The 26,401-nt window shown below is 44.5% G+C and overlaps 1 protein-coding gene across 1 annotated transcript; it reads right to left on the reverse strand.

The window, feature by feature from the left end:
• Positions 1 to 1,397: 1,397 nt before the first annotated feature.
• On the reverse strand, positions 1,398 to 10,632 carry LYZL6 (lysozyme like 6). Its single transcript, XM_054455857.1, has 5 exons — positions 10,359 to 10,632; positions 6,026 to 6,252; positions 4,633 to 4,791; positions 3,631 to 3,709; positions 1,398 to 1,745 (listed from the first exon to the last, which is right to left on the reverse strand). The coding sequence occupies exons 2-5, from the start codon at positions 6,162 to 6,164 to the stop codon at positions 1,676 to 1,678; spliced, it is 447 nt and encodes a 148-aa protein (XP_054311832.1). The 5' UTR covers positions 6,165 to 6,252; positions 10,359 to 10,632; the 3' UTR covers positions 1,398 to 1,675.
• Between the last annotated feature and the right edge of the window lie 15,769 nt (positions 10,633 to 26,401).

Genomic DNA, 26,401 nt, shown 5'->3' on the forward strand with positions numbered 1-26,401 from the left:
TTCTACAAGTATGACCTCCCTATAATGTTGATACTAAAATTTTTTCTATGAAAAGATGCTAATAGAGGATAGTTGCTTTAATGCTCTTACTTGGACATTAAAATTAAAAATTAGAAATCTCGGCCGGGCCTGGTGCCTCACATCCGTAATCCCAGAACTTGGGAGGCTGAGGCAGATGGATTACTTGAGGTCAGGAGTTTGAGACCAGGCTGGCCAACATGGTGAAACCCTGTCTCTACTAAAAATACAAAATAGCTGGGCATGGTGGCTCATGCCTGTAATTCCAGCACTTTGGGAGGCTGAGGTGGGTGGATCACCTGAGGTCAAGAGTTCGAGACCAGCCTAGCCAACATGGTGAAACCCCGTCTCTACTAAAAATACAAAAATTAGCCGGGTGTGGTCGGGGGCGCCTGTAATCCCAGCTACTGGGGAGGCTGAGGCAGGATAATTGCTTGAACCCAGGAGGCGGAGGTTGCAGTGAGTGGACATCATGCCACTGCACTCCAGCCTGTGACAGAGTGAGACTCCATTTCAGAAAAAAAAAAAACCAGATTAGTTGGATGCAGTAGCACACACTTGTAGTCCCACCTACTTGGGAGGCTGAGGTAGGAGAATTGCTTGAGCTTGGGAGTTGGAGGTTGCAGTGAGCCAAGATCCTGCCATTGCATTCCAGCCTGGGCTACGCAGTGAGACTCTGTCTCAAAAAAAAAAAAAAAAAAAAATTAGAAATCTCAGGTTTAATTATTTTTTACATTTTATCACCTGTGAAATACAAAAGTCTGGCAACTACTGAATAGTCAAATCCCTCCTTCTATAGTAGAAACAGTTAAGGCTCAGTGGTAGAGAAATAAGTGGTCCAAGATAAAACCCCAGTTTGGTCAGACACTACTGACGGTGGCTATGTGTAGGACATTCCTTCAACTGTCACTTTTCTGATTTTGCCTTTTCTTTAAGCATGTTCTACTCCACATCAGCACCCTCCAGGCAAACCAGATCCTGTCCAGAGCAGCTTTTTAAAATCATCTAGATCCTAGCTTATTCTCCCAAAGCACCCCCAAATTATTGGTATCTGCCACTATTTCGCCATCCCATCACTACTTTCTCCACATCAATACCAGACCCCACCCATTGCCTACTTCTGAGTTTTCTCTTTCACTTCAAAAATTGTTCTTTGGAGGAATTACTTGGATGCTGATACTGTTTCAAAGCAATAATTATGGATTTTATTGTACATTTAATTACCTATTGTAATGTTTGTGGATGTCTCTGCTTCTCCACCTAGATTATGAACATCTAAAGAGCAATAGTTGTGTTTTGTCTTCCTTCTAGTACCTAGTACACTCCCACTGTCTTAGGTACTCAAATATACATAGACTAATGAATAAATGGACACAGTCTTTGCAGAGTGAGTGCTTTAATATTTCGATAAATATAGAGATTTCTTTATTGTGGTCCTCAGTTTACAAATGACAGACAGGAACCAGGGGACTGGGTCCAGATGGGAGTAAGGAGGAAGCCAAGAAAATCATTTATTCTTGGGGCTCTGGTCAGTTTTAGTCATAAATGGGAAGGGAAGAAAATAACACGAAATTGAGGCAGTAGGAAGAAGAAATGAAGAATCCCTGAGTGAGGACAGGAGTCTTCGAATGACTCCACGGTACACCCGCACCCTGTTTCATCTCAGGCGGCATCCTGTCAGCCAGTAGGAGAGTGGCCGGCCTGAACAGTGCAACCTCCATTCTACCCTGTGGAGAAAAAAGACATGGTTCTTGCCTCACACTCAGTAACTCCTCCACACACGACCCAGTTCTTGGTGAGTCTCGCATGTGGAGCAATGCCCAGAATCCCCGTCATTGCTAGCCCTCTGGTCTGTCCTCCACTGTCCCCTCTGACGAATCCTGTAAAACTCTCTCATCTCTGGTGTTTGCCTGCTTTCCTGGATCAATGTTTCCACATTTTAAAATCCTCATATCTCCCTGAAGGGGTGAGCACTGTTTTACAGGGCTGAGAGTTACTTATTAAAAAAAAAAAAAAAAAAAGTCCCAGGTACAACCATTGATTCTCCCTCCAGAAAGGATCAGCATAATCATCGCTGTCAATTCTTTTCTGTGGTGTTTTGAGTATGCAAGGGATTTGACTCCTTCCCCAGTCGCCTGTAGAGGCAGCCATTTGTGTTACTTATATAACTAGTTTGAAGCTCAGAAAAGGTGACTATCTGAATGTCCACCGTTGGTGAGCTCACAGCTATGTGGGTGTCTGCCCAGCTGATGAATGCCACATTTTTTTTGTTGTCGTTGTTCTTTTTTTGAGACGGATTCTTTCTCTGTCACCCAGGCTGGAGTGCAGTGGCGCGATCTCAGCTCACTGCAACCTCTGGCTCCCGGGTTCAAGCGATTCTCCTGCCTCAGCCTCCCAAGCAGCTTGCCTTAAGGAGCATGGACACAAAGCAAGGGAAGGGTCCCCAGAGAGATCCTGGCCCACAGGGTCAGTGCCTCATCCCCACATAACATAAAAAGCAGCCTGGGACAGGCGCCCACCACAACGCCCGGCTAATTTTTGTATTTTTTAGTAGAGACAAAGTTTCACCATATTGGCCAGGCTGGTCTCGAACTCCTGACTTTGTGATCCACCCACCTCAGCCTCCCAAAGGGCTGGGATTACAGGAGTGAGCCACCGCGCCGAGCCGGCACATTTTTTTTTTTTTTTTTTTTAAACAGAGTCTCATTCTGCCGCCCAGGCTGGAGTGCAGTGGCGCGATCTCGGCTCACTGCAGCCTCCACCTCCCAGGTTCAAGCGATTCTTCTGCCTCAGCCTCCCGAGTAGCTGGGACTACAGGCAGGCGCCACCATGACCGGCTAATTTTTTGTATTTTTAACAGAGACGGGGTTTCACCACGTTGACCAGGCTGGTCTTGAACTCCTGACCTCCACCTGCCTCGGCCTCCCAAGATGCTGGGATTACAGGCGTGAGCCACCATGCCCAGTTCACATTTTTAAATAAAAAAAATATTGTCAATTACGGCCACAGGGCCCGTGCGGCAGCCATAATTGTATTGCTTAACTCCTCCCATCCCTACAGTTGATTGGACCAAGGGGGCACACATGGTCCAAGTGGAACCAATCAGATTCTCTATCCCAGGAACTTGGACTGGGACTGAGCCTAGCCAGTCCCTATGGGTGCTTAGGACTTTAGCCTATTAACTTTGCAGCACCCTTTGTCCTTTAGACTGTGGAGCAGAGAAAGTTAGTCTGCGGAGAGAGAAGTGAAGTAAATGCACCAAGAGAAGCTGAAACCTGCCATGGACAGTGTGCTGACAATTTCCAGCCCTGGTTCCATGCTCTTCCTGAGGCCCAGCTGCAGCCCTTGAGAGGGCTCAGTGAGACATCTGGGCCTCTCAGAATAAATTTCTCCCAGCTAGCTCAAGTTGTTTTCTGTTACTGCAACCAGAAGAGTTTTGTTTAATACAATATCATAGAAGAACCAGATCTCAGAGTTCCAAGACCGTCCGCTATCCCACATCTTTCTAGACACTGCAAGGGCGTGCCCGTGAGTCCTTGCCTACTGCCCTTTTCTCTGTCACGTCCCCCTTCGTGGGGCTCTGCCCGCTGAGTCCCACCGTGTCCTCCTCACCAGTTGTTCATCCCCCGTGCTCCGGACACAATCCTTTTTGCGCAGTGGATGCCTGCAAGAAGGTTGGGATTCAGCAGATCTGAAAGGGAGGAAGAGAAAACCTGTGAGGGCACAGAAGACAGTCCCAAAGATGGAGGCAGACACCAGCCCTCCCTGGACAGGCCTATGCCACCTAGGGGCTTCCAGTTGAGGCAAAGGCTCTTTCCCAGGGGCCCATTTAGACATCCCTACAATAGCTGCTAGAGGTTCGAGGTGAAAGGGGGTGTGGGCAGAAGGGGCAAGAGGCCTGAGATTTGGGCCTGTTTACTACTATTCTTCCTAACCAGGGTAGATAGTGGTTCACTCAAAGTTTGTGGGAGGTTTCTAGGGAGAGGAAATGCCAAAACACCACAGAGGTATGTCCCGCCTAGTGAGTGGGGGTCTTCAGGTGAGGAGCCCAGGGACATCAGTCAGTGTGCGAAGGCAGAGGTGAGGGGCAGAGTCATGGGCCCTGTCGAGCCTCCTGGATCAGCTCTGAGGTAAGGAGTTTGCACTTGGCCTTTGGTCAGATCATTAGCTGAAGAGGGTACTCCGGAATGGTTAAGAGCCTGTGAGGCCACTAGTCTGGCATTCAATGCTGGTTCTCTTTTTGAGCCTCAGTTTGCTGTTTTGTAAAGTGGGGGTCATAAATGGTTTCTACTGCGTGAAAGTTGGATGAAATAAGCCAAGTATGTAAAGCGCTTAGTGTATAATATTCTCTCAATAAACATTGGCCGCTGCAACTGTTCTACTACTACCAGCTGTATACGGAGCCTTCCTGGATCCTACTCAGGGACTCTATAGAATCTCCTAACTGGATGGGCATTAGGGACACTACTCCAGCCCTCTGCTCAGTAAAGGGATTCCCTGATTTTTTGAACCATATCTCTGGGGCCATTCCCAGGCTGTGGGTGGGAAGAGAAGTTCTGTGAGCAGAGCCTGGTTGCCGCTCTCATCTCTCCCACCCTGGGGCCCTGGCCAGACCTTGACAGTCTACGTGGCAAAGGTTTTCCGAGTAACTCTTATAATCGTTGCACCAGTAGTGGCTGTTGATCTGGAAGAGGCCATAGTCAAAGCTTCCATCTGCATTTTCATTTATCTTTGATATGTTGAACTTGCTTTCCACAAAAGCCAGGCACAGCCCTTAGAGTAGGGAGAAGAAGGTCAGGATTTAGAGGGGACCAAGCTGAGTGAGAAGGGAGATGGAGAAGAAAGGGAGGCAAGGTATCAGACAAAAGGAACAAGGCCTGGGAGGCAAGATAGGACTAGAGGGCTTGAAACCTCCATTGACTTGCCCTCTTATCCTGTGGTCCATCCACCCACTCATAAGTACAACCACTCATCTGTCCATCTATTCATGTATTTTGCACTTACTGAGCACCTACTGTGTGCCAGGAACTGTGCAAAGCCTAGTGAGGGACATTTCAGTTGGGGCAAACACAGATGCTGCCTTCAAGGGGCCTATATTACAAGCTTAAAAATATGTACCTAAGGCCGGGCGCGGTGGCTTACGCCTGTAATCCTAGCACTTTGGGAGGCTGAGGCGGGTGGATCACGAGGTCAGGAGATCGAGACCCTCCTGGCTAACACGGTGAAACCCTGTCTCTACAAAAAATACAAAAATTAGCTGGGTGTGGTGGTGGGTGCCTGTAGTCTCAGCTACTGGGGAGGCTGAGGCAGGAGAATGGTGTGAACCCAGGAGGCAGAGCTTGCAGTGAGCCAAGATCGTGCCACTGCACTCCAGCCTGGATGATAGAGTGAGACTCTGTCAAAAAAAAAAAAAAAAAAAGTACCTAAAAAACCCACAAAGCAAGATTAAAGGACAAAAGTGTTGCAAGACAGGTGCACACAAATCCTGGGCAAAAGCGAGTTATCCCTTCCATGCAGGAGGAGAAAGCCTTTGTACTAGCTGTCCCCTCTGCCTAGAGTGTTCTTCCGCCAGACATTTGGGTGACCAGGTCCTTCATTTAATTCAGTGCTGCTTAATGTCACCTCCTCAGAGAGGCCTTCCCTGACTTCCCCATCTAAAGAGTGTCACCATTGCTCCCCCTGCTTTATTCTTCTTCATAGCATTGATCACCACCAGGCAGTACGTTATGAGTGTGTTTGTTTCTGCTCTCTTCCCCTAGGATGTGAACATTACAAGGGAAGGGAATTTGTTTATCTCTACATCCCCAGCGTCTAAAACAGTTGTTGGTACATAATAAGTGCTCAGATAATAACTTGAGTGAATACAACGTGTTGGGAAAGGCTTTTTTGAAGGGTGCTGCTTTTTGAACTTGGCTTTGAAAGATGAACAGGAGAGAAAGAAGCTGGCCACATAGGACATGACTAGCAGAGGAGGAGAAATGGCAGGGGAGGGGCTGATGGTACTCACAGTCACTCAGGGAGTAACCCTCAAACCCATCCAAGTCCTCCAGCTGCAGCACCTGGGCCAAGTCACAGCGACTGATGAGGCTGGCATGATTTAGGGCAAGAAAGCTGCTGACCAAGTAGATGAGTAGCACCTTTGTCATCCTTGGAGGGCAGGAGGTGCAGCTGAGGGCTGACGGTTCTTAGGGTCTTGCAGACTTTCTGCTGATCTTCTCTGAGAGCCTGGGGAATCTGGAGAGGGCAGCCAGATTTCCTTACTCACTCACTGCTCCAACCTGGCTGTTTCCAATCTCTTTTCTCTTGTTTATTATTTTATAGATTTTTATTTATCATGGAAAATTAAACATTTAAAAAAGGAAAGAGAATAGTATCACGAACCTCCATATACCCACTTCTGAGCTTCAACATTTAAAAACCAAGGCCAATCTTTCTTTGTTGTTGTTTGTTTTTTAGTTTTTTATTTTTTAGAGATGGGGGTCTCACTCTGTTGACCAGGCTGGTCTTGAACTCCTGGCCTCAAGTGATCCTCCCGTCTCAGCCTCCCAAAGTGCTGGGATTACAGGTGTGAGCCACCACACCTGGCCAATCTCATTTTTTCCATAGGTCCTCTTATATGGGCACCCAGCTATGGGTAGTATTTGGGTATTGGGATGGGGAGTGAGGTTGGCAAAGGAGATTACTGAAGACTATCTTCAGCAGCATATGTGTGTGTGTATCTGAGCATGTGCTTTTAGAAAGAGGGCCAGGACACTGGGTGCTAATCTCCCCACAACCCCACTTCCCCAGACACATGACACATGATTTTTCCCAAGGGCATACCCTGCCTGGTACAATTCTTGGTGGGCTGGCTGTAGACATAACCTTCACTTTCACATTGTGTGTGTGTGTGTGTGTGTGTGTGTGTGTTGAACAGCAAGGGCCCTAGATTCACACTGCCTGCTTTCAAATCCTGGGCTGCTATGTGACTTTGGGCAACATACTCAACCTTTCTGGGCCTCATTTGTAAAATGAAGATAAGCTAATACCTACCTAAAAGGGTTGTTTTGATGATTAAATGAAATAATGCCCAGATCTTGGTTCACATTCCACACAAAAGGGAACCAGGACTCTAGGAAATATGGCTGATTCCCAGGCTAGAGCAGGAAAGGGTTATGAGATGTCTGGATTATCTTGCTGTACAAGAAATTTAAAAAGTGCTCAAAATATGGATTGGGGCATGTCAAATGGACACAAGAGCTAGCTCAAAGGGGCACCAACTGGCCAGATCTGGAACGATGTTTTTTGGTAACAGCATTATTGAGATATAATTCATGTATCATACAATTAATTCAGGTAAAGTGTACAATTCAATGGTTTTCAGTATGTTTGCAGAGTTGTCACTTGATTTTAGAATATTTTCATCAATCCAAAACAAAACCCTGCACCCATTTAGCAGTCACTGCCCATCCCCCTCCTCCCAACCCCTGGCAACCACTAATCTACTTTCTATCTCTATGGATTTGCCTCTTCTGGACATTTCATACACATGGAGTTACATAAAATATGGCATTTTGTATCTGGCTTCTTTCACTTAGCGTAATGTTTTCAAGGTTCATTCAGGTTGGAGCACGTAATGATACTTCATTCCTTTCTATGGTTGAATAATATTCCATTGTATGAATAGACCATACTTTGCCTATCCATTCATTAGTTGATGGACATTTGGGTTGTTTCTATTTTTGGCTATCATGAATAATCCCACTATGAACATTCACATACTAGTTTTTGTGTGGATATATGTTTTTATTTCTTTGGAGTAGAGTTGCTGGGTCATGGGGTAACCCTAGGCTTAAGCTTATGAGGCCTACCAGATTTCCAAAGTGGCTGCACCATTTTGCATTCCCATCAGCAGTGTATGAAGGTTCCAATTTCTCTACGTCCTCACCAACACTGGTTATTATCTGTCTTCTTGACAAAAGGTATCCTAGTGGGTATGAACTGGTATCACCCTGTTGTTTTAATTTGCATTTCCCAGATAGCTACTGATGTTGATCATCTTTTTGTGTGCTTATTGGCCATTGTATATCTTTGGGAAAATGTCTATTCAGAACCTTTGCCCAGTTTCAAATTGAGTTGTGTTTTTATTACTGAGTGGGAAGAGTTCTTTATATATTCTGTATACTAGACCAGCATCAGATATATGGCAGATTTTTTTTCCCCATTCTGTGGGTTGCCTTTCACTTTCTTGGTGGTGTTCTTTGAAGCCCCAAAGTTTTTAATTTTGATGATGTGCAATTTATCTATTTGCCCTTTTGTTGCGTGTGCTTTTGGTGTCATATCTAAGAAACCATTGCATAATGGTTTCCAACGTAATCTGGGACAATTAGACCATCAAAATAAATGACAGTAACAGATTATACATTAAATGCAATAGGAATCCATGAGCCCATAATAATAATAAATTGACAAAAAGATACATTGTGTGGAGCTGAAGCAGAGACCTCTTCCTGACAATAAAAGGCCAACCAATAAGTGTGGAGGAAGTCATGGAGTTGAAAAATAATCACCATTTTGCAACCATCATAGATTCGTTTGAGAACAAATCATCATTGCATGCTAAATCTGAGGTGGTGGGAAGGCTGCTGAAGAACTGGATATATCATGATCTTATAGGATCTCCCCACAGATTGCTTATTAGTTGCACAGAAAGAAAAAACAAAACAGGATACAGTGGATAACCAGACAGTATTTTGACCTTGCAATCAAAATTAACATCTCCAAAGACGGACAGAGGGACATTGTGTGCCTCCAGATGTGATTCCCAAGGAGGATACATCACTTATGCAGTATTCCGTCCCGGGATGCATAGCCTGTGTCTAATCCTGAGGAAACATCAAAGCCAAACTCACTGAAAATCTGTAAGATAACTGGCCTGTATTCTTCAAAATGGCCAATGCCATGAAAACTGAAAGACTGGCCAGGCATGGTGGCTCATGCCTGTAATCTGAGCACTTTGGGAGGCTGAGGTGAGAGAATTGCTTAGGCCAAGAGTTTGAGACCAACCTGGGAAACAGCAAGACCTCATCTCTACACTAAAAAGAAATAATACTTCCAATAAATCTGAAAACCTGGGACTATTTCTGTCACTGACGGAAGGTGTGTTTTTCCCCTTAAATTAGGTATATGTTGCTGAGGGGGCAGAAGCCTGAGTTCTTCCACCCGCTGCCTTCAAGTGTCAGGCAGCTTCTGCTTGGACAAGATGGCTACACTGGTGAGCTTGTTTCTTCTCCAGTCTTGTTATAGGAGGCAGAAAGAAACTACTTAGGTAGACAGTTAGGGTAAAGTGAATCCCCAGCAGAACTTTCCTTTTAACACAAAGCAGCTCAAAGATAGCTCCCTTTCTAACCTCACGCAGTTCAAGGAAATCACCTTTCTTCTAACAACAAGCAGCCTGAAAGAGCAAAGAGTAAAACAGATAAGAGCTCAGGCACAGAAGGATGGGGGAAGTCTCCTGGGTAATCACCAAACTTCACACTTATACAATGGGCCCCAGTAAAACAGTGGGCCTTAATAACCACATTCCTTTCTCTTTAGGAGCGCTAAGATAGGGAAGCTAAAAGCAGAATCTAGGGGTATGCCTACAGCTGCAAGATGTGTGGGAACAGACACAGAAACTCTCCCTCCCAGATAAGCAAGACAAAGAGACACATACTAAAAGTTGATGTGGTCGGGAATGGGGTGAGAGCCTATTAAAAACTCTGCTCTATACAGATAGCACACCTGGTCCCAACTGAACCATCGGGCTCTAGGAGGATAAGACATCCCCTCATCACAAATGCCCCCTCTCTAGCCCATTTATAAAACCCTGACATTTTTACTACCACCCAGCAACCTGCCTGGGACCTCTGTCTGTGACAGAGAGCTGTTCTTTCCTTTTGCCTATTAAACTCCTGCTCCAAACTCACTCTGTGTGTGTGTGCGTCTGCGACCTTGATCTCCTTAAACATGAGACCATGAACCTTGATATTTACTCCAGACGACGGGGCTGCTTCTGTCTCTTGTTCTGAGACTCATTCCACACCAGCCTGAGCTTCGGGCCATTCTTTTGCTTCTCCCACCTTCCTACCCCCAGAGCTGACAGATTTGGCAAATAAAATTTACAAGATGCCCTGTTAAATTAGAATTTCAGACAAACAACAATCTACTCCACACTGACTCAGGAGGGTCCCTCAGAGATAGATGTCACTGAGCCTCGGGAAGCAGGAAGCTCCATCCCTGCCCATTAAGACCCCTCTCAGGGTCCCCTCAAGGAAGACAGTGGTTCCAGAAGGTATGTTCTCACCCCTTCCACAGCTTACCTCTCTCCCGTCCCTCTCTGACCCCAGGTTCCAGCTGGCCCAGGGATTTCTGGGAGGATCTGTAGAACAAGGCCGTCTACAGTAGGAGCCTCTTCTTCCTCACCACATATGCTTCAGCCCTGCCCAACTAACAGCTTTCCATGTTCTAAAGAAGGCTTCTGGAACCCCAGTTCTGTGACGTCATCCATCTCCTGGAAATACACTGGTTTTAACCAGGCAAATTGGCCAAGCATCAGGCAGAAGTAGCAGCTGGGCCTGGGAGGACAGGTGACATCTGTGAGGAAAATGGCCGGGTGGGACAGGGTGGAGAGCACCGGCTGTTTTCTTCCTTTTTGGGAACAGCACCACCTTTGGGGGGGGCTCCTTCCCTCATGGGGTTTTAGTGGGGGCTGCCAGTCCTAGGGTCCTGCCCCCCACCACCACCCATAAGCATAGGAATGCTTGTGTGCCCGTCACCATATTTGTAAATGGAAGCTGGTGGAGCTGCTCATCTTCCAACAGGAAGCCCGTGTGTCCAGGGCCAGAGGACACAGCCCATCTAAGGCGCTAAGCCTCCGTGAAGAGGGAGTGGAGTCTGGACGGGATTCCAGCCCCAGGGTCCACCCTTTCTGAGACCCAAACACACTCTTCCCCTCCCTTCAATTCTGAGATTCAGTAAATGTCCCCACTCACAGAACAAGTTTGAGTTGGGTTTCTGTCACTTGCAGCCAAAAGAGCCAGTTGTAGTTGGCATCGGGTCAACCATCTGTGATACAGTGACCTGACACCCTGTCCCCTCCCTGTGAAAGCCACAACATCCCAACATCATTAGTCACCGAGGAAGTCTGGGAGAAATTTCTACCAACTGTAGCAAAAAAGAGGCAAGGGAGAAAACATCTTGTTACTGACGGCTCACTCTTCCCTCTGAAACAGGGAGGCAGGATCTGACAGAAAAAAAGGACAAGGGGCTTCTAAGTGGGCAGTGCTGCCCCGTGCCCCTCCAGACTTCTCTTCCCAGCAGGGCAGCAGTGCATGGCACCCTGGGATAGGAGGCCTGCAGGGGCAGAGGGGAGGCTGAACATGCTGGGGGCACCACTTTATGAGAAACCATTTGTGGCCAAAAATCTACATGGGCTTCAGATGACCTGAATGAACTCGTCTCTATAGAGTGAGAGTCCTGGGCAGGAGGAAAGGTTTCCATAGCTGAGGACCACATGCTTGGAAATTTGATCTCTGAAACTTAAGATCTGAGAGAGGATGGTCTCTGTGGCATTCAAAGGGGGTCCAGAGGGACCCTCCACCTCCAGCCCCGTAGCTGTGGCAAACATGGGTAGATTCCTACCCATTCAAACAACTGGAAAACCCAAGCTGGGACCCATGAGTCAAGTCAGCTCAGGGCAAGAGGACAGATGGATGCCATAGGCCATCTGTCTCAATATTTGCAAGTTATAAATTAAACTAACAGACTGTTAAAGTATGTCCTACCTTCATCCTCTGACAAATATTCCTTTAAAAGGATAAAATTTTAAAATGTGTATGAAGCTATGATTTGTACTTTTTTTTTTTTTTTTTTTTTTTTTTGTAGAGATGGAGTCTCACTCTGGAGTGATCTTGGCTCCCTGCAACCTCTGCCTCCTGGGTTCAAGCAATTCTGCCTCAGCCTCCCGAGTAGCTGGGACTACAGGTGCATGCCGCCATGCCTGGCTAATTTTTTTTTTGTATTTTAGTAAAGGCGGGGTTTCACCTTGTTGCCCAGGCTGATCTTGAGCTCCTGAGCTCAGGCAATCTGCCTGCCTCAGCCTCCCAAAGTGCTAGGATTACAGGTGTGAGCCACCATGCCCGGCTGACTATGTTATGTTATGTATGTTAAAGTATGTCCTATCCTCATCCTCTGACAAATATGCCTTTAAAAGGATAAAATTTTAAAATATGTATGGAGCTATGATTTGTATATGACAGAAAGTTAGCAAAATGTCAAATATCATGAAATTTCATGGTTATTGCACACGTCTGGGTGCTCTGTTGATGGGTTGACAATATTGGGATGAGTAATAAAGATATATGGAATTTATAAATTACTGAAACTATTCCATGAAATGTATTTTTCTTATCTTTCTTTCAGCAAAATCGGTCATTATGTTATTATTATCAAGATTTGAAAATACATGTGAGGATTAAAACAATCATATTCAAAGTACAAATATCTTAATATTTTCATCAAAATTATGTCTATGTAAAAAATTTAATTTTATCAGGAATGTCTTCCCAAAAGTTAGTTTTCTTTTCAAATATTGAAAAGTATCTATTAAACCAAAAGGCAACATACAAATTAGAATTAGTCAAATTTTTACATCAAAATGATTGAAATAATCCATTTTATTTTGATTTTTGAAAACTTGATTAATTTTTATTAAATTTAAATTCATAATTCTAGCATTCAGTGACTACCTTGTTGCCAATGTAAAGAATAGGCATCATGGTTTGTCTGAGGGCTAGACATAGATACAAATTTTAGAGTAATGTGTAATGTGATTTGTTTAACCCTTTTTCTGTTTGCCCAGAGAATACTCACTGGTGGCACCTGCAGCTGCAGTGTTTACCCCAAGATAAGTTTGCCATGAAATATTTAACACAAAGGGTAAATGCTTGAGGGGATGGATACCCCATTCTCCATGATGTCTTTATTATGTATTGTATGCCTGTATCAAAACATCTCAGGTGCCCCATAAATATACACACTTACTATATACCCACAAAAACTACAACTAAAATTTTTAAAAGTAATGAACTATTGCCACACAAAACAACATGGATAAATCTCAAAATAATTATACTGAGTGAAAGAAGCTTGACAAAAAAGAGTACACACGGTATGATTCCATTTCTAGAAAGCACTAGAAAATATAAACTAACCTATGATGATAGAAAGCAGATCAGGGCAGGGTACGGTGGCTCACACCTGTAATCCCAGCACTTTAGGAGGCTGAGGTGGGCGAATCACTTGAGGTCAGGAGTTCCAGACCAGCCTGGTCAACAGAGTGAAACCCTGTCTCTACTAAAAATATAAAAATTAGCCAGCCCTGTTGGCACGCACCTGTAATCCCAGCTACTCGGGAGGCTGGGGCACAAAAATCACTTGAACCCAGGAGGTGGAGGTTGCAGTGAGCCAAGATCATGCCACTGCACTCCAGCCTGGGAGACAGAGCAAGACTCCATCTTAAAAAAAAAAAAAAGAAAGAAAAGAAAAAAAGAAAGCAGATCAGTAGTTGCTTGGGGGTGGGGAGGTAGAAAGAGCAGGAAGCAGGATCACCAACGGCAACAAGGAAACTTTTTGTGGGGATGGATATCTTCACTATCTTGATTGTGATAATGATTTCAGGTGTATACCAAGGGTCACATGTTACCAAATTGTAATCTCTATATATGCACAGTTTATTATATGTCAATACCTCAATACACCTGCCTAAAATGTTTAAAAATTACTGTAATTATACAAAATATATTTTATGAAAAGGAAGTTATGGGTGGGTATGGTTGAGAACCACAGCATCAGGTGGATTCAGAAGTGGGGAAAAGCATCTCCCACTTCCCCTTCTTCAGGCCAGCGTGCTGTGCAATTTATCCAGTGGACGCTAGAGGACAGCAGGGACTCAGGTAGAGGAAGTGGGCGTTTCAGGGCTTGAATACTTAGAATTCTCTGCTCGGTGCTCCCTAACCTGGGCGGTGGGCGGTGGGCGTTAATACCCCCATAATACTCAGTTACAGCTGGGACTTGGGCCCTGGTCTCTGGCTCCTGATTCCACCTTGTTGGTCCCCCAACACTGGGAGAGCTCCTTGTGCTCCCAGATTTTGTTTTGTTTTGTTTTTTTTTGAGATGGAGTTTCGCTCTTGTTGCCCAGGCTGGAGTGCATTGGCACGATCTCGGCTCACCGCAACTTCCGCCCCTGGGTTCAAGCGATTCTCTTGCCTCAGCCTCCCGAGTAGCTGGGATTACAGGCATGCACCACCAAGCCCGGCTAATTTTGTATTTTTATTAGAGACGGGATTTCTCCATGTTGGTCAGGCTGGTCTCGAACTCCCGACCTCAGGTGATCTGCCCTGCCTCGGCCTCCCAAAGTGCTGGGATTACAGGTGTGAGCCATGGTGCCCGGCGATACCATTTCTTTTTAAAAGGATATCCTGACTCCTGTGAGGCAGCAGCCATAGTTCCCTGTCTGTTATCTGCAGGGCTGATGTGGAGGATTGCAGATGTCACCAAAGAGTTGTGGTTCTCAGGCTGGGCACAGTGGCTCACGCCTGTAATCCCAACACTTTGGGAGACCCAGGCAGGGGGATCACATGAGGTCAGGAGTTCGAGATCAGCCTGGCCAACATGGCAAAACCCCATCTCTCCTAAAAATACAAAAAATTAGCTGGGCGTGGTGGCACATGCCTGTAGTCCCAGCTACTCAGGAGGCTGAGGCAGGAGATTTGCTTGAGCCCAGGAGGTGAAGATTGCAGTGAGCTGAGATCGCACCACTGCACTCCAGCCTGGGCGACAAGAGTGAGACTTGGTTTCAAAAAACAAACAAACAAACAAACAAAAACTTGTGGTTCTCAAGGGCCTTTGGAAGGCCTCCCAGCTTGCCTGAAATCCACGATTATAAAGCCTGTCAAAGTTGCATCATCAGACGCTGCAACATCACAGGTTAGCATGTCACTGAGAAAACGACACACTGAAAGGTCATTTTTATAAGATAGAGGGAAAGGAGAGAAGGTTCAATTGAGGGGTAGGGAAATATGATGGTGGAGCCCCCTTAGGGTGCTGCAATGGAAGCTTCCCCGAAAAAAGCAATAGTGGGCTGGGCGCTGTGGCTCAGGCCTGTAATCCCAGCACTTTGGGAGGCTGAGGCGGGTGGATCACTTGAGCTCAGGAGCTCGAGACCAGCCTGACAAACATGGCAAAACCCCATCCCTACTAAAAATACAAAAATTAGCTAGGTGTGGTGGCGTGTGCCTGTAATCCCAGCTACTTGGGAGGCTGAGGCAGGAGAATCACTTAAACCTGGGAGGCGGAGGTTGCAGTGAGCCGAGATCACGCCACTGCACTCTAGCCTGGGTGACAGAGTAAGACTCCGTCTCAAAGAAAAAAAGAAAAAAAGAAAGAAAAAGAAAAAAAAGCAAATTGTGAACATACATTGAGCCATCCCGGTGTGTGAGGCATGATGCAGAACACTCTATGCAGGCAGTCATCTCATCTTCACAGCACTCTTAGTAAATAAACTGCAGAGAGGTGGCCGGGCGCGGTGGCTCACGCCTGTAATCCCAGCACTTTGGGAGGCCGAGGCAAGTGGATCACGAGGTCAGGAAATCGAGACCATCCTGGCTAACATGGTGAAACCCCGTCTCTTCTAAAAATCCAAAAAATTAGCCGGGCGTGGTGGCGGGTGCCTGTAGTCCCAGCTACTCGGGAGGCTGAGGCAGGAGAATGGCGTGAACCCGGGAGGCGGAGCTTGCAGTGAACCGAGATCGCGCCACTGCACTCCAGCCTGGGAGACAGAGCGAGACTCCGTCTCAAAAAAAAAAACAACAACAAGAAACAAAATAAATTTCAGAGAGGTTAACAAATGCCTAAAGGGCCAGGCACAGCTCACATCTGTAATCCCAACACTTTGGGAGGCCAAGGTGGGTGGATCACTTGAGCCCAGGAATTCAAGACCAGTCTGCGCAACATGGCGAGGCCCCATCTCTACAAAAAATTACAAAAATTAGCTAGGTGTGGTGGCCTGTAGTCGCAGCTACTCCTGAGGTTGAGGCAAGAGGATCCCTTGAGCCTGGGAGTTTGAGGCTGCAGTGAGCTATGATTGCACTACAGCCTGGGTGTGAGAGTGACACAGTCTCAAAAAAAAAAAAAAAAAAAAAAAAGAAAAGCAATTGTGGACACATACTGAGCCCTCCCAGTGGGTGAGGCACAATGCCAAACACTGTATGAAGGAAATAATCTCATCTTCACAGCATTCTTACTGAATAAGCTGCAGAGAAGTAAAGAAACGCCCAAAGTCACAGAGCTGATAGGAGGCAGTGCACGATTTGAATCCAGATTTGACACTAACGTATGGATCTAGCTACTGCTCTCTAGTACCCACTTAAACGGAAGTGTTTTTCTTTCTTGGTTATTTAGTTCATGTGTTAAACTGGTTGGTGTTGGTAGCAGATGGTGACCATTGTAGTTCAGCCTTCTGGAGAAAGCTTGTCAGGCTTCAAGAGAATGTTAAGCATCTATGATAGTCCAGGAGGGAGGTTCCCCTCTCCACCCCTTCACTGCTTTACATGGAGCACTTACAATGTGTGAGGTTCTGTGTTAAGGATGATACTTGATGACGGTATCTGAAAGGCAGGTGGGCAGAGGCCAGCAACAAGGAATTGAAGGGTCAGTGATGTAGCAATCCAGTGACATTGTTCATTTGCACACACAGAGGTCTGTCACATGCAGCCCAACTCAGCTGGAGTCCTGAGAAGGTGACCAGACCAGGATGGAGGCTCAGGAAACTCACCAGAAGTTCTCAGGCATCAGAACACAGTCAAAGCATCCTGGTGAGCAGATAACACATGCCCACGGTTTGTGAGAGGAAGTCCTCCAGCAGTTTCTCTCCTTCCCCTTGGCTTTGACCTGGCTCACCTGGGATCAGGCCGTTGATTCTCCAGGCCAGGTGCCTCAGGGAGGTGACCCTTCCTGTTCTGGGTTCTGCAGAAGCCAACAGCTCTGGGCTTGTGCTCATCAAGCCGTCTTCTGCCCATTTTACACTCTCGCGGATGCACGGTGGCATTGATACAGGCCCTGAGTTAAAGGCTCCATGGCTGCCCATGACAGGAGGACAAAGCATAAGAAAGCCAGAGTTAAACAGGCCCCTTGAGTCCCCTCCTTCATTTCATAGATGGGAAAACCAAGGTCTGGGCAGGGAAAGGGACTCAGCCAAGGCCACAGCACACTGATGGCCGCGCCAGGGTTAGGATTCCCAGCACAGTCTGTTTCTCTCATATTCCACAGCCTTCTCTAATAATAGATTTTGCTGTTGGGTTCTTCTTTATCAAGCATTGGTCACACATTAAAACAATTGTTCTTTAATATCATTATATATTCAGTCAGTGTTCAAATTTTCTACTGTTTTATGTCAAAAAGCATTTTCTAAAGTTGATTAAATCAAGATCGAAATAAGATGCACATATTATGATTAGTCGATGTCTTTTAAATCTTTTAATCCATGGATTCCTCTTTCCTCTTTCTCTTTTTCCCTTTATTCTTGAATAAGCCACATCATGCATAAACACCTGAAATCCTTCTCATTAAAGAGGAAAAAAAAAAACACCACAGAAAATGTTACTACATATATAAAGCTGAAGATAGGAATTGCTTGTGAGCGAAGCAGTGAAGTCTGAGCACCATATGGAAACTGGAAATCAGAGGTTGCATTTTAAAAATCTCCACTCTCTTCTTTAGATAGATTGGTGATTATTTTACCTATTTCATTTTACCTATCTTAAACACAACGTAAGGAACCTAAAGAGAAAGCTTGTCAGCAATTGATCTGTCGTTTCAATGAACAGTGAATGCCACGGGGTATGTCTACCTGGGTACAAATCTCCCTTGCTAAAAAGCAAACAGTGAACCTCTAAATCAATGTAAACTTTCATCATGTTTCACTTCAGTTGATTCCACACGTTGAGGCTAAGCACAGCTGAGCAAATCAGCTGTAAAATCCTAAAGTAAGAAGATATCATTTTAAAGATAAAAATGGTGATATTTAGGCCGGGCACGGTGGCTCACGCCTAAAATCCCAGCACTTTGGGAGGCCAAGGCGGTGGATCAGGAGGTCAGGAGATCAAGACCATCCTGGCTAACACGGTGAAACCCTGTCTCTACTAGAAATAATAATAAAAAAAATTAGTGGGGCGTACTGGCGGACGCCTGTAGTCCCAGCTACTAGGGAGGCTGAGCAAGGAGAATGGCGTGAACCCAGGAGGCGGAGCTTGCAGTGAGCCAAGATCGTACCACTGCACTCCAGCCTGGGTGACAGAGCAAGACTCTGTCTCAAGAAAAAAAAAAAAAAAAAAAAAAAAAATTGTGATATTTAGACAAAGCATTCTTTTACTGTTTCATTTAAAAAACCATCTGTGCTCTTGGCTGAATGTTGTGTGAATTTGATCCTGTCATCACGATGCCAGCTGGTTATTTTACACACTAGTTGACGCAGTTTCTTCATAGTATCACTGGTCTTTATATTTTGGTGTATTTTTGCAGTGGCTGGTACTGGTTTTTCCTTTCCATATTTGGTGCTTCATTCAGGAGCTCTTGCAAGGCAGGCCTGGTGGTGATGAAATCCCTTAGCATTTGCTTGTCTGGAAAGGATTTTATTTCTCCTCTGCTTATGAAGCTTAGTTGGGATGGATGTGAAAATCTGGGTTGAAAATTCTTTTCTTTAAGATTTTTTTTTTTTTTTTTGAGATGGAGTCTCGCTCTGTTACCCAGGCTGGAGTGCAGTGGCGCTACGTTGGCTCACTGCAATGTCTGCCTCCTGGGTTCAAGCAATTCTCGTGTTTCAAGCGATTCTCATGTTTCAGCCTCCAAGTAGCTGGGACTACAGGCACAAGTCACCACGCCTGGCTAGTTTTTTGTATTTTTGGTAGAGACGGGGTTTCACCATGTTGACCAGGCTGGTCTCGAACTCCTGACCTCAGGTGATCCCAAAGTGCTGGGATTACAGGCGTAAGCTACCATACCTGGCCTCTTTAAGAATGTTGAATATTGGCCCCCACTCTCTTCTGGCTTGTAGGGTTTCTGCTGAGAGATCTGCTGTCAGTCTGATGGGCTTCCCTTTGTAGGTGACCTGACCTTTCTCTCTGGCTGCTCTTAACATTTTTCCTTTATTTCAATGTTGGAGAATCTGACGATTATGTGTCTTAGGGTTGCTCTTTTCAGGGAGTATCTTTATGGTGTTCTCTGTATTTCCTGAATTTGAATGTTGACCTGTCTTTCTAGGTTGGGGAAGTTCTCCTGGATAATATCCTGAAGTGTGTTTTCCAACTTGGTTGCATTCTTCTTGCCACTTTCAGGTACACCAATCAATTGTAGGTTTGGTCTTTTCACATAGTCCCATACTTCCTGGAAGTTTTTTTCATTCCTTTTCACTCTTTTTTTTTCTAATCTTGTCTGCATGCCTTATTTCAGCAAGATGGTCTTCAATCTCTGATATCCTTTCTTCCACTTGATCACTTTGGCTATTGATACTTGTGTATGCTTCACGAAGTTCTCGTGCTGTTTTTTTCAGCTCCATCAGGTCATTTATGTTCCTTTCTAAACTGGCTATTCTAGTTGGCAGTTCCTGTAACCTTTTATCAAGGTTCTTAGCTTCCTTGCATTGGGTTAGAACATGCTCCTTTAGCTCAGAGGAGTTTGCTATTACCCACCTTCTGAAGCCTACTTCTGTCAATTCATCAATCTCATTCTCCATCCAGTTTTGTGCCCTTGCTGGAGCGGTGTTGTGATCATTTGGAGGAGAAGAGGCATTCTGGTTCTTGGAATTTTCAGCGTTTTTGCATTGGTTTTTCCTCATCTTTGTGGATTTATGATCTTTGAGGCTGATGACCTTTGGATGGGGTTTTGTTGAGGGTTGTTTTTGTTGATGTTGTTGTTGTTGCTGCTTTCTCTTTGTTAGTTTTTCTTCTAACAGTCAGGTCCCTCTTCTGCAGGTCTGCTGCAGTTTGCTGGAGGTCCACTCCAGACCCTGTTTACCCGGGTATCACCAGTGGAGGCTGCAGAACAGCAAAGATTGCTGCCTGTTCCTTCCTCTGGAAGCTTCATCCCAGAGGGGCACCGGCCTGATACCAGCCGGAGCTCTCCTGTATGAGGTGTCTGTCAACCCCTGTTGGGAGGTCTCTCCCAGTCTGGAGGCACGGGGGTCAGGGACCCACTGAAGGAGGCAGTCTGTCCCTTAGCAGAGTTGGTGCGCTGTGCTGGGAGAATCCCCCTTGTGAGGATCAGCCACTCTCTTTAGAGCTGTCAGGCAGGAAAGATTCAGTCCACTGAAGCTGTGACTGTAGCCGCCCCTTCACCCAGGTACTCTGTCCCAGGGAGATGAGAGTTTTATCTGTAAGCCCCTGACTGGAGCTGCCACGTTTCCTGCAGAGATGCCCTGCCTAGTGAAGAGGAATCTAGAGAAGCAGTCTGGCCACAGCCACTTTGCTGCGCTGTGGTGAATTCCGCCCAGTCCAAACCTCCTAGTCTCCTTAGCACTGTCAGGTGAAAACTGCCTACTGAAGCCTTGGTTATGGTGACCGCCCCTCCCCCAACTGAGCTCCATTGTCCCAGGTAGACTCCTGACTGCTGTGCTGGCAGTGAGAATTTCAAGCCATTGGTTCTCAGCTAGCTGGGCTCTGTGGGAGTGGCACCCGCTGAGCAACACTGCTTGGCTCCCTGGCTTCAGCCCCCTTTCCAGGGAGTATGTAATATTCTAAATCCTTTATTGTTATTTTTACAATGCTCACAGCATCTTCACCAAGTGTAGATTCCATCTTAAGCCACTTTTTTTGCTCTTCCATAGGAAGCAACTCCACATCCATTCAAGTTGTATCATGAGATGATAACGATTCAGTCACATCTTCAGGCTCCACTTGTAATTCTAGTTCTCTTACTATTTCTGCCACATCTGCAGTTACTTCCTCCACTGAAGTCTTGAACCTCTCAAGGTCATCCATGATGGTTGAAATCAATTTCTTCCAAATTCCTAGTAATGTTGATATTGACCTCCTATGAATCACATCTTCTTAATGGCATCTAGAATGGTAAATCCTTTCCGGATGAAAATCTTGAAAATCCTTTTCAGGCCAGGCACGGTGGCTCACGCCTGTAATCCCAGCACTTTGGGAGGTCAAGGTGGGTGGATCACAAGGTCAGGGGATTGAGACGATCCTGGCTGACATGGTGAAACCCTGTCTCTACTAAAAATACAAAGAAAAAAAAAATACTCAGGCGTGGTGGCGGGTGACTGTGGTCCCAGCTACTCGGGAGGCTGAGGCAGGAGAATGGTGTGAACCCGGGAGGTGGAGGTTGCAGTGAGCTGAGATCATGCCACTGCACTCCAGCCTGGGTGTCAGAGCAAGACTGCGTCTCAAAAAAAAAAAAAAAAAGAAACTCCTTTTCAATTTACTTTGCCCAGATCCATCAGAACAATTACTATCTATGGCAGCTCTAGCCTTATGAAATGTGTTTCTTAAATTACAAGACTTAAAAGTAAAATTACTCCTTGATCCATGGGCTAAAGAATGGATGTTGTGTTAGCAGGCATGACAACAACAATAATCTCCTTGTACGTCACCATCAGAGCGCTTAGGTGACTAGATGTACAGTCCATGAGGAGTAGTATTTTGAAAGTTATCCTTTTTTCTGAATAGATCTCAACAGTGGTCTTAAAATACTCAGTAATCCATGCTGTAAATGGATGTGCTGTTCTTTGTTGTTTCATTTATAGAGCACAGATAGAGTAGATTTAGCATCATTCTTAAGGGCCCTAGAATTTTTGGAGTGGTAAATGAACACTGGCTTTAACTGAAAGTCACCAGCTCCATTAGCCCCTAACAAGAGAGTCAGCCTGTCTTTTGAAGCTTTGAAGGCAGACATTGACTTCTCTCTAGCAATAAAAGTCCTAGATGGCACCATCTTCCCATAGAAGGCTGTTCTGTCTACACTGAACATCTATTGTTGCTCTCCGACGGCCCTGGCCAGGGAAGATGTGTTGCGTGTGTCACTTCAACTGGCCATAGTGGTGGGAATGGAGGCAGTGGGGCCTGTGTGACCACCTGGGTTTGTGAAATGGCTGCTGGCATTTCTGAATACAGTAGGGCTGATTGCAAAGGAGACCCAAGAAACAGTGCCAAGTTAGATGCTGATTACTCACTTTGAGTCCTTTATTGTGGAGTCTGTTCATTACTAACACACACACACACACACATATCCATACACATATCACATTTTAAAATTCTGTTTATTTTTTATTCCAACTTTTATTTTAGGTTCAGGGAGTACATGGGCAGGTTTGTTACATGGGTACATTGTGTGGGGTTTGGTGTACAAATGACTGTCATCCATGTAGTAAGCATAGTACCTGATAGGTAGTTGCTTTTTACTTTCTTTCTTTTTTTTTTTGAGATGGAGTCTTGCCCCATCGCCCAGTCTGGAGTGCAGTTGCTCCATCTTGGCTCACTGCAACCTCTGCTTCCCAGGTTCAAGAGATTCTCCTGCCTCAACCTCCTGCCTAGCTGGGATTACAGGCGCCCACCACCACGCTCGGCTAATTTTTATATTTTTAGTAGAGATGGGGTTTCATCATGCTGGCTAGGCTGGTCTCAAACTCCTGACCTCAGATGATCCACCCACCTGGGCCTCCCAAAGTGCTGGGATTACAGGCGTGAGCCACCGTGCCCGGCCCCTGATAGGTAGTTTCTTGATCCTCACCCTCTTCCTACTCTCCACCCTTAAGTGAGCCCCAGTGTCTGTTGTTCTCTTCTTTGTGTCCATGGGTACTCTATGTTTAGCCCCCATTTCTTAGTGAGAACACGCAGTATTTAGTTTTCTGTTCCTGTTTTAATTTGCTAAGGATGATGGCCTCTAGCTGCATCCATGTTGCTGCAAAGGACATGAATGATTTCATTCCTTTTTTATGGCTGCAAAATATTCCATAGTGTATATGTACCACATTTTCTTTATCCAGGCCACCACTGTTGGGCATCTAGGTTGATTCCATGGCTTTGCTATTGTGAAAAGTGCTGTGATGAACACATGCACACATGTATTTATGGTAGAACAAGTTATATTCCTTTGGGTATACACCCAGTAATGGGATTGCTGGGTTGAATGGTAGCTCTGTTTTAAGTTCTTTGAGAAATTTCCAAACTGCTTTTTAAAAAATAATACATTTAAAAAATCCATTCAGCTTGGTTGGTTCAGGTTGGTTCCATAGCTTGGCTACTGTGAATAATGCTGTCATGAACATGGGAGTGCAGGTATCCCTTTGACATTGATTTCTGTTTCTTTGGATATATAATTAGAAGCAGGATTACTGGATTATGTGATAGTTCTTTTTTCAGTTTTTTGAGGAATGTCCATGCTGTTTTCGATAATGGCTGTACTAATTTACATTCCCACCAACAAAGTAAAGAGTTCCCTTTTCTCCACATTCTTGCCAACACTTATCTTTCATCTTTTTGGTAAAAGCCATTCTAATTGGTGTGAGATTATATCTCGTTGTGGTTTAATTTGCATTTTCCTAATGATTAGTTACGCTGAGCATTTTTTTCATGTACCTATTGGCCATTTGTATGCCTTCTTTTGAGAAATGTCTGTTTAGGTCATTTGCCCATTTTTTAATCAAGCTGTTTTCTTGCTGTTGAATTGTTTGAGCTTCTTTTACATTTTGGATATTAACTCCTTATTAGATGTATGGTCTGCAAATATTTTCTCCCATTCGGTGGATTGTCTCCTCACTTTGTTAATTGTTTCCTTTGCTGTGCGGAAGGTTTTTAGTTTAGATGTAATCCCATTTGTCTGTATTTCCTTTTGTTGCCTGTACTTTTGAGATATTTTGTCAATATTTTACCTCAGTTTATCAGTTGTCTTTGTCTTTTGAGTTTGTTTATGGTATTTTTTTGGTCATGCAACATTAAAAGTTTTATTTTTTATTTTTTGAGACAGAGTCTCACTCTATCACCCAGGCTGGAGTGCAGTGGCATGATCTTGGCTCATTGCAGCCCCTACCTCTTGGGCTCAAACAATTCTTCCACCTCAGCCTCCCTAGAAGCTGGGGACTATAGGCATGCGCCACTACGCTTGGCTAATTTTTTTTTTTTTTTTTTTTGTAGAAACAGGGTCTTACTATGTTGTCCAGGCTGGTAAAATTTTTTCATGTGGCCAAGTTTTTCAATCTTTTCTTCTATTCCTCTAGATTTAGATCTTAGAAAGCTTTTCTCTTCACCAAGGTTAAAGAAAAATTTATTGAGTTTTCTTCCATTAGTTACATGGTTTTATTTTTAGATATTTAGATCCTTTAGATCCTCAATCCATTTGTGTATTCTTGAGCATGGTGTGAGATACGAGTTATCTGTATGGCTACTTAGTTGTCTCAGCTCATTTAATTAAAAAGTCCGCCTTTATCCCAATGATCTGAAATGCCACCTTTGTCATACACTAAGTGTTGCATGTCCTTGGGTCTAATTCTGAACTTTTTGTTCCATTCCGCTTGTCTATTGTCTATTTGTGTACTAGTAACACACTGTTTTGATTTAGGCTTTATAGTAAGCTTCAGTGGCTGGTAGTAAGAGCCCTGTTGTTTAACTGTAGCAGAGTTCAGAGTAATGCTTAGCTTTGTTATAATTCTAGATCTAAATAGCTGTATGCTGATTGTTACTATTCAAGTATAGATTACTGATTACTTGAGCCAAAGGAGGTTAGGGCCAATACCAAATACAAATTTTAAAGAAAAGTGGCTAATTTGTTTAGTTCATCTGGCATTCCTAGAGAAGCAGATCTGGCACAATATAAACAGTCTACGTACATTCAATCCCCAGTTTATGAAACTCTGTCTCAGAGGATTGGTGGAATTCCATATTCTCTAACAAGATTCATTCCTGGGGCACATGAATCTGATTCTGATTTGACCTTATAAATTGGTCGAGAACTACTATTATGTATAAGCACCCAGCTGAATGCTGCAAGATTTCCTAATGGAAAATACTGGCATTTTCACTCATTTACAAATATTAATTGAACATTGTATGCCAGGCATTGTGCTAGGTTCTGGAGCTATAACAATGAATAATATAGTTATGACCCTTGTCTGCCCTCCACAGTTTAGCAGGAAACAGAGGCAATTAAACAAGTAATAATAATAGTGTGATAAGTACTAGAAGAGAGGAAATATAGTGTGCTGGGGCAACACACAGCTGGAGCACCTTAAGGTAATTTAGGAGAGTCAGAAAAAGCTTCTTAGAAGCAGCAATATTTAAGCTGAGACATGAAGGAGGACAAGGAGTGAACCAAGGTGTGGTAGTTTTCCAGGCAGAGGAAAACTGTGTGTGCAAAGGCCCTAAGGCAAGACATAGCTTGTTACTTCCAAGGAACTAAAATCAATTTCAGTGTGGTTAGAGTATAAGTGAGTGGGGAGTGGTGGAAGATAGGGCATGGTAGGGGTTTTCCACTGGCACTGGTTTCGCTCCCCAGGAAACATTTGGCAATTTCTGGAGACATTTCTTGTTGTCTTAACTAGGGGTAGAGAGAGTGCTATTGGTAGTAGACAGAGGTCAAGGATAGTTCTTCTAAATATCCTACAGTAGACAGGACAACATCCGCCTTGCCCCTGCCCCGCTCACCCCCGCCCCCACACACAAAGAATTATGTGGTCTAAAATATCTGGTCCTGGCAAAAGCAAAGGTCCTTTCATTACAATTCATATGATATTTTAAGAAGAGAGTTTGGATTTCATTCAAGGGCAAGGAGGAGCTATTTGCTGGCTTTACGTAGCAAAAACAAATGTTTTGAAAGATTACTCAGTACAGAGAATTGACCAGAGTTTCTTCATTCAAATATTTATGTGTCATGCATTGTGTAGGAGCTGGGGATACAGTGGTGAACATTTAATCACTGACTTATTCTAGTGGAAGAGGTAGAAAATAAAAATAATACGGAAATTAACGATAAACAACAAGGCTGTTTTCCCATATTCAGTATCCCAAATGTAGATGAAATCTGGGTCTGAAAATAAAACTTCAGTGTTAATTTTTAGAGAAAAGCCCTAGACAAATTTTATAAAACATCATCTATGGGGTATTTGTTGTTTAGTTTGGATCTCATTTCTCCTAAATGTAAATATTAAAAAAAAAATCGCCACAACACAAATAAAATCTTGTTCTTCATTATTGTTCTTCATTTTCTGTGTATGTATGTGTGTGCATTTCTGGCTTACTTTTCCACATTATGTTCAAAATGCTCAATATTATAGGATTACTGAAATGATTACTTCTTTGGCTGACAGCTTTAA

This window comes from Pongo pygmaeus, chromosome 19 (assembly GCF_028885625.2).
Source record: "Pongo pygmaeus isolate AG05252 chromosome 19, NHGRI_mPonPyg2-v2.0_pri, whole genome shotgun sequence".
Taxonomy (NCBI): Eukaryota; Metazoa; Chordata; class Mammalia; order Primates; family Hominidae; genus Pongo; species Pongo pygmaeus.

Coding starts and splice junctions, on each gene's coding strand:
- LYZL6 (XM_054455857.1), bottom strand. CDS start 6,164: ATGACAAAGGTGCTACTCATCTACTTGGTCAGCAGCTTTCTTGCCCTA. Junction 3,710..4,632: donor TTGCCACGTAGACTGTCAAG/GTCTGGCCAGGG, acceptor CCTCCCTTTCAG/ATCTGCTGAATCCCAACCTT. Junction 1,746..3,630: donor GCACGGGGGATGAACAACTG/GTGAGGAGGACA, acceptor TTTTCTCCACAG/GGTAGAATGGAGGTTGCACT.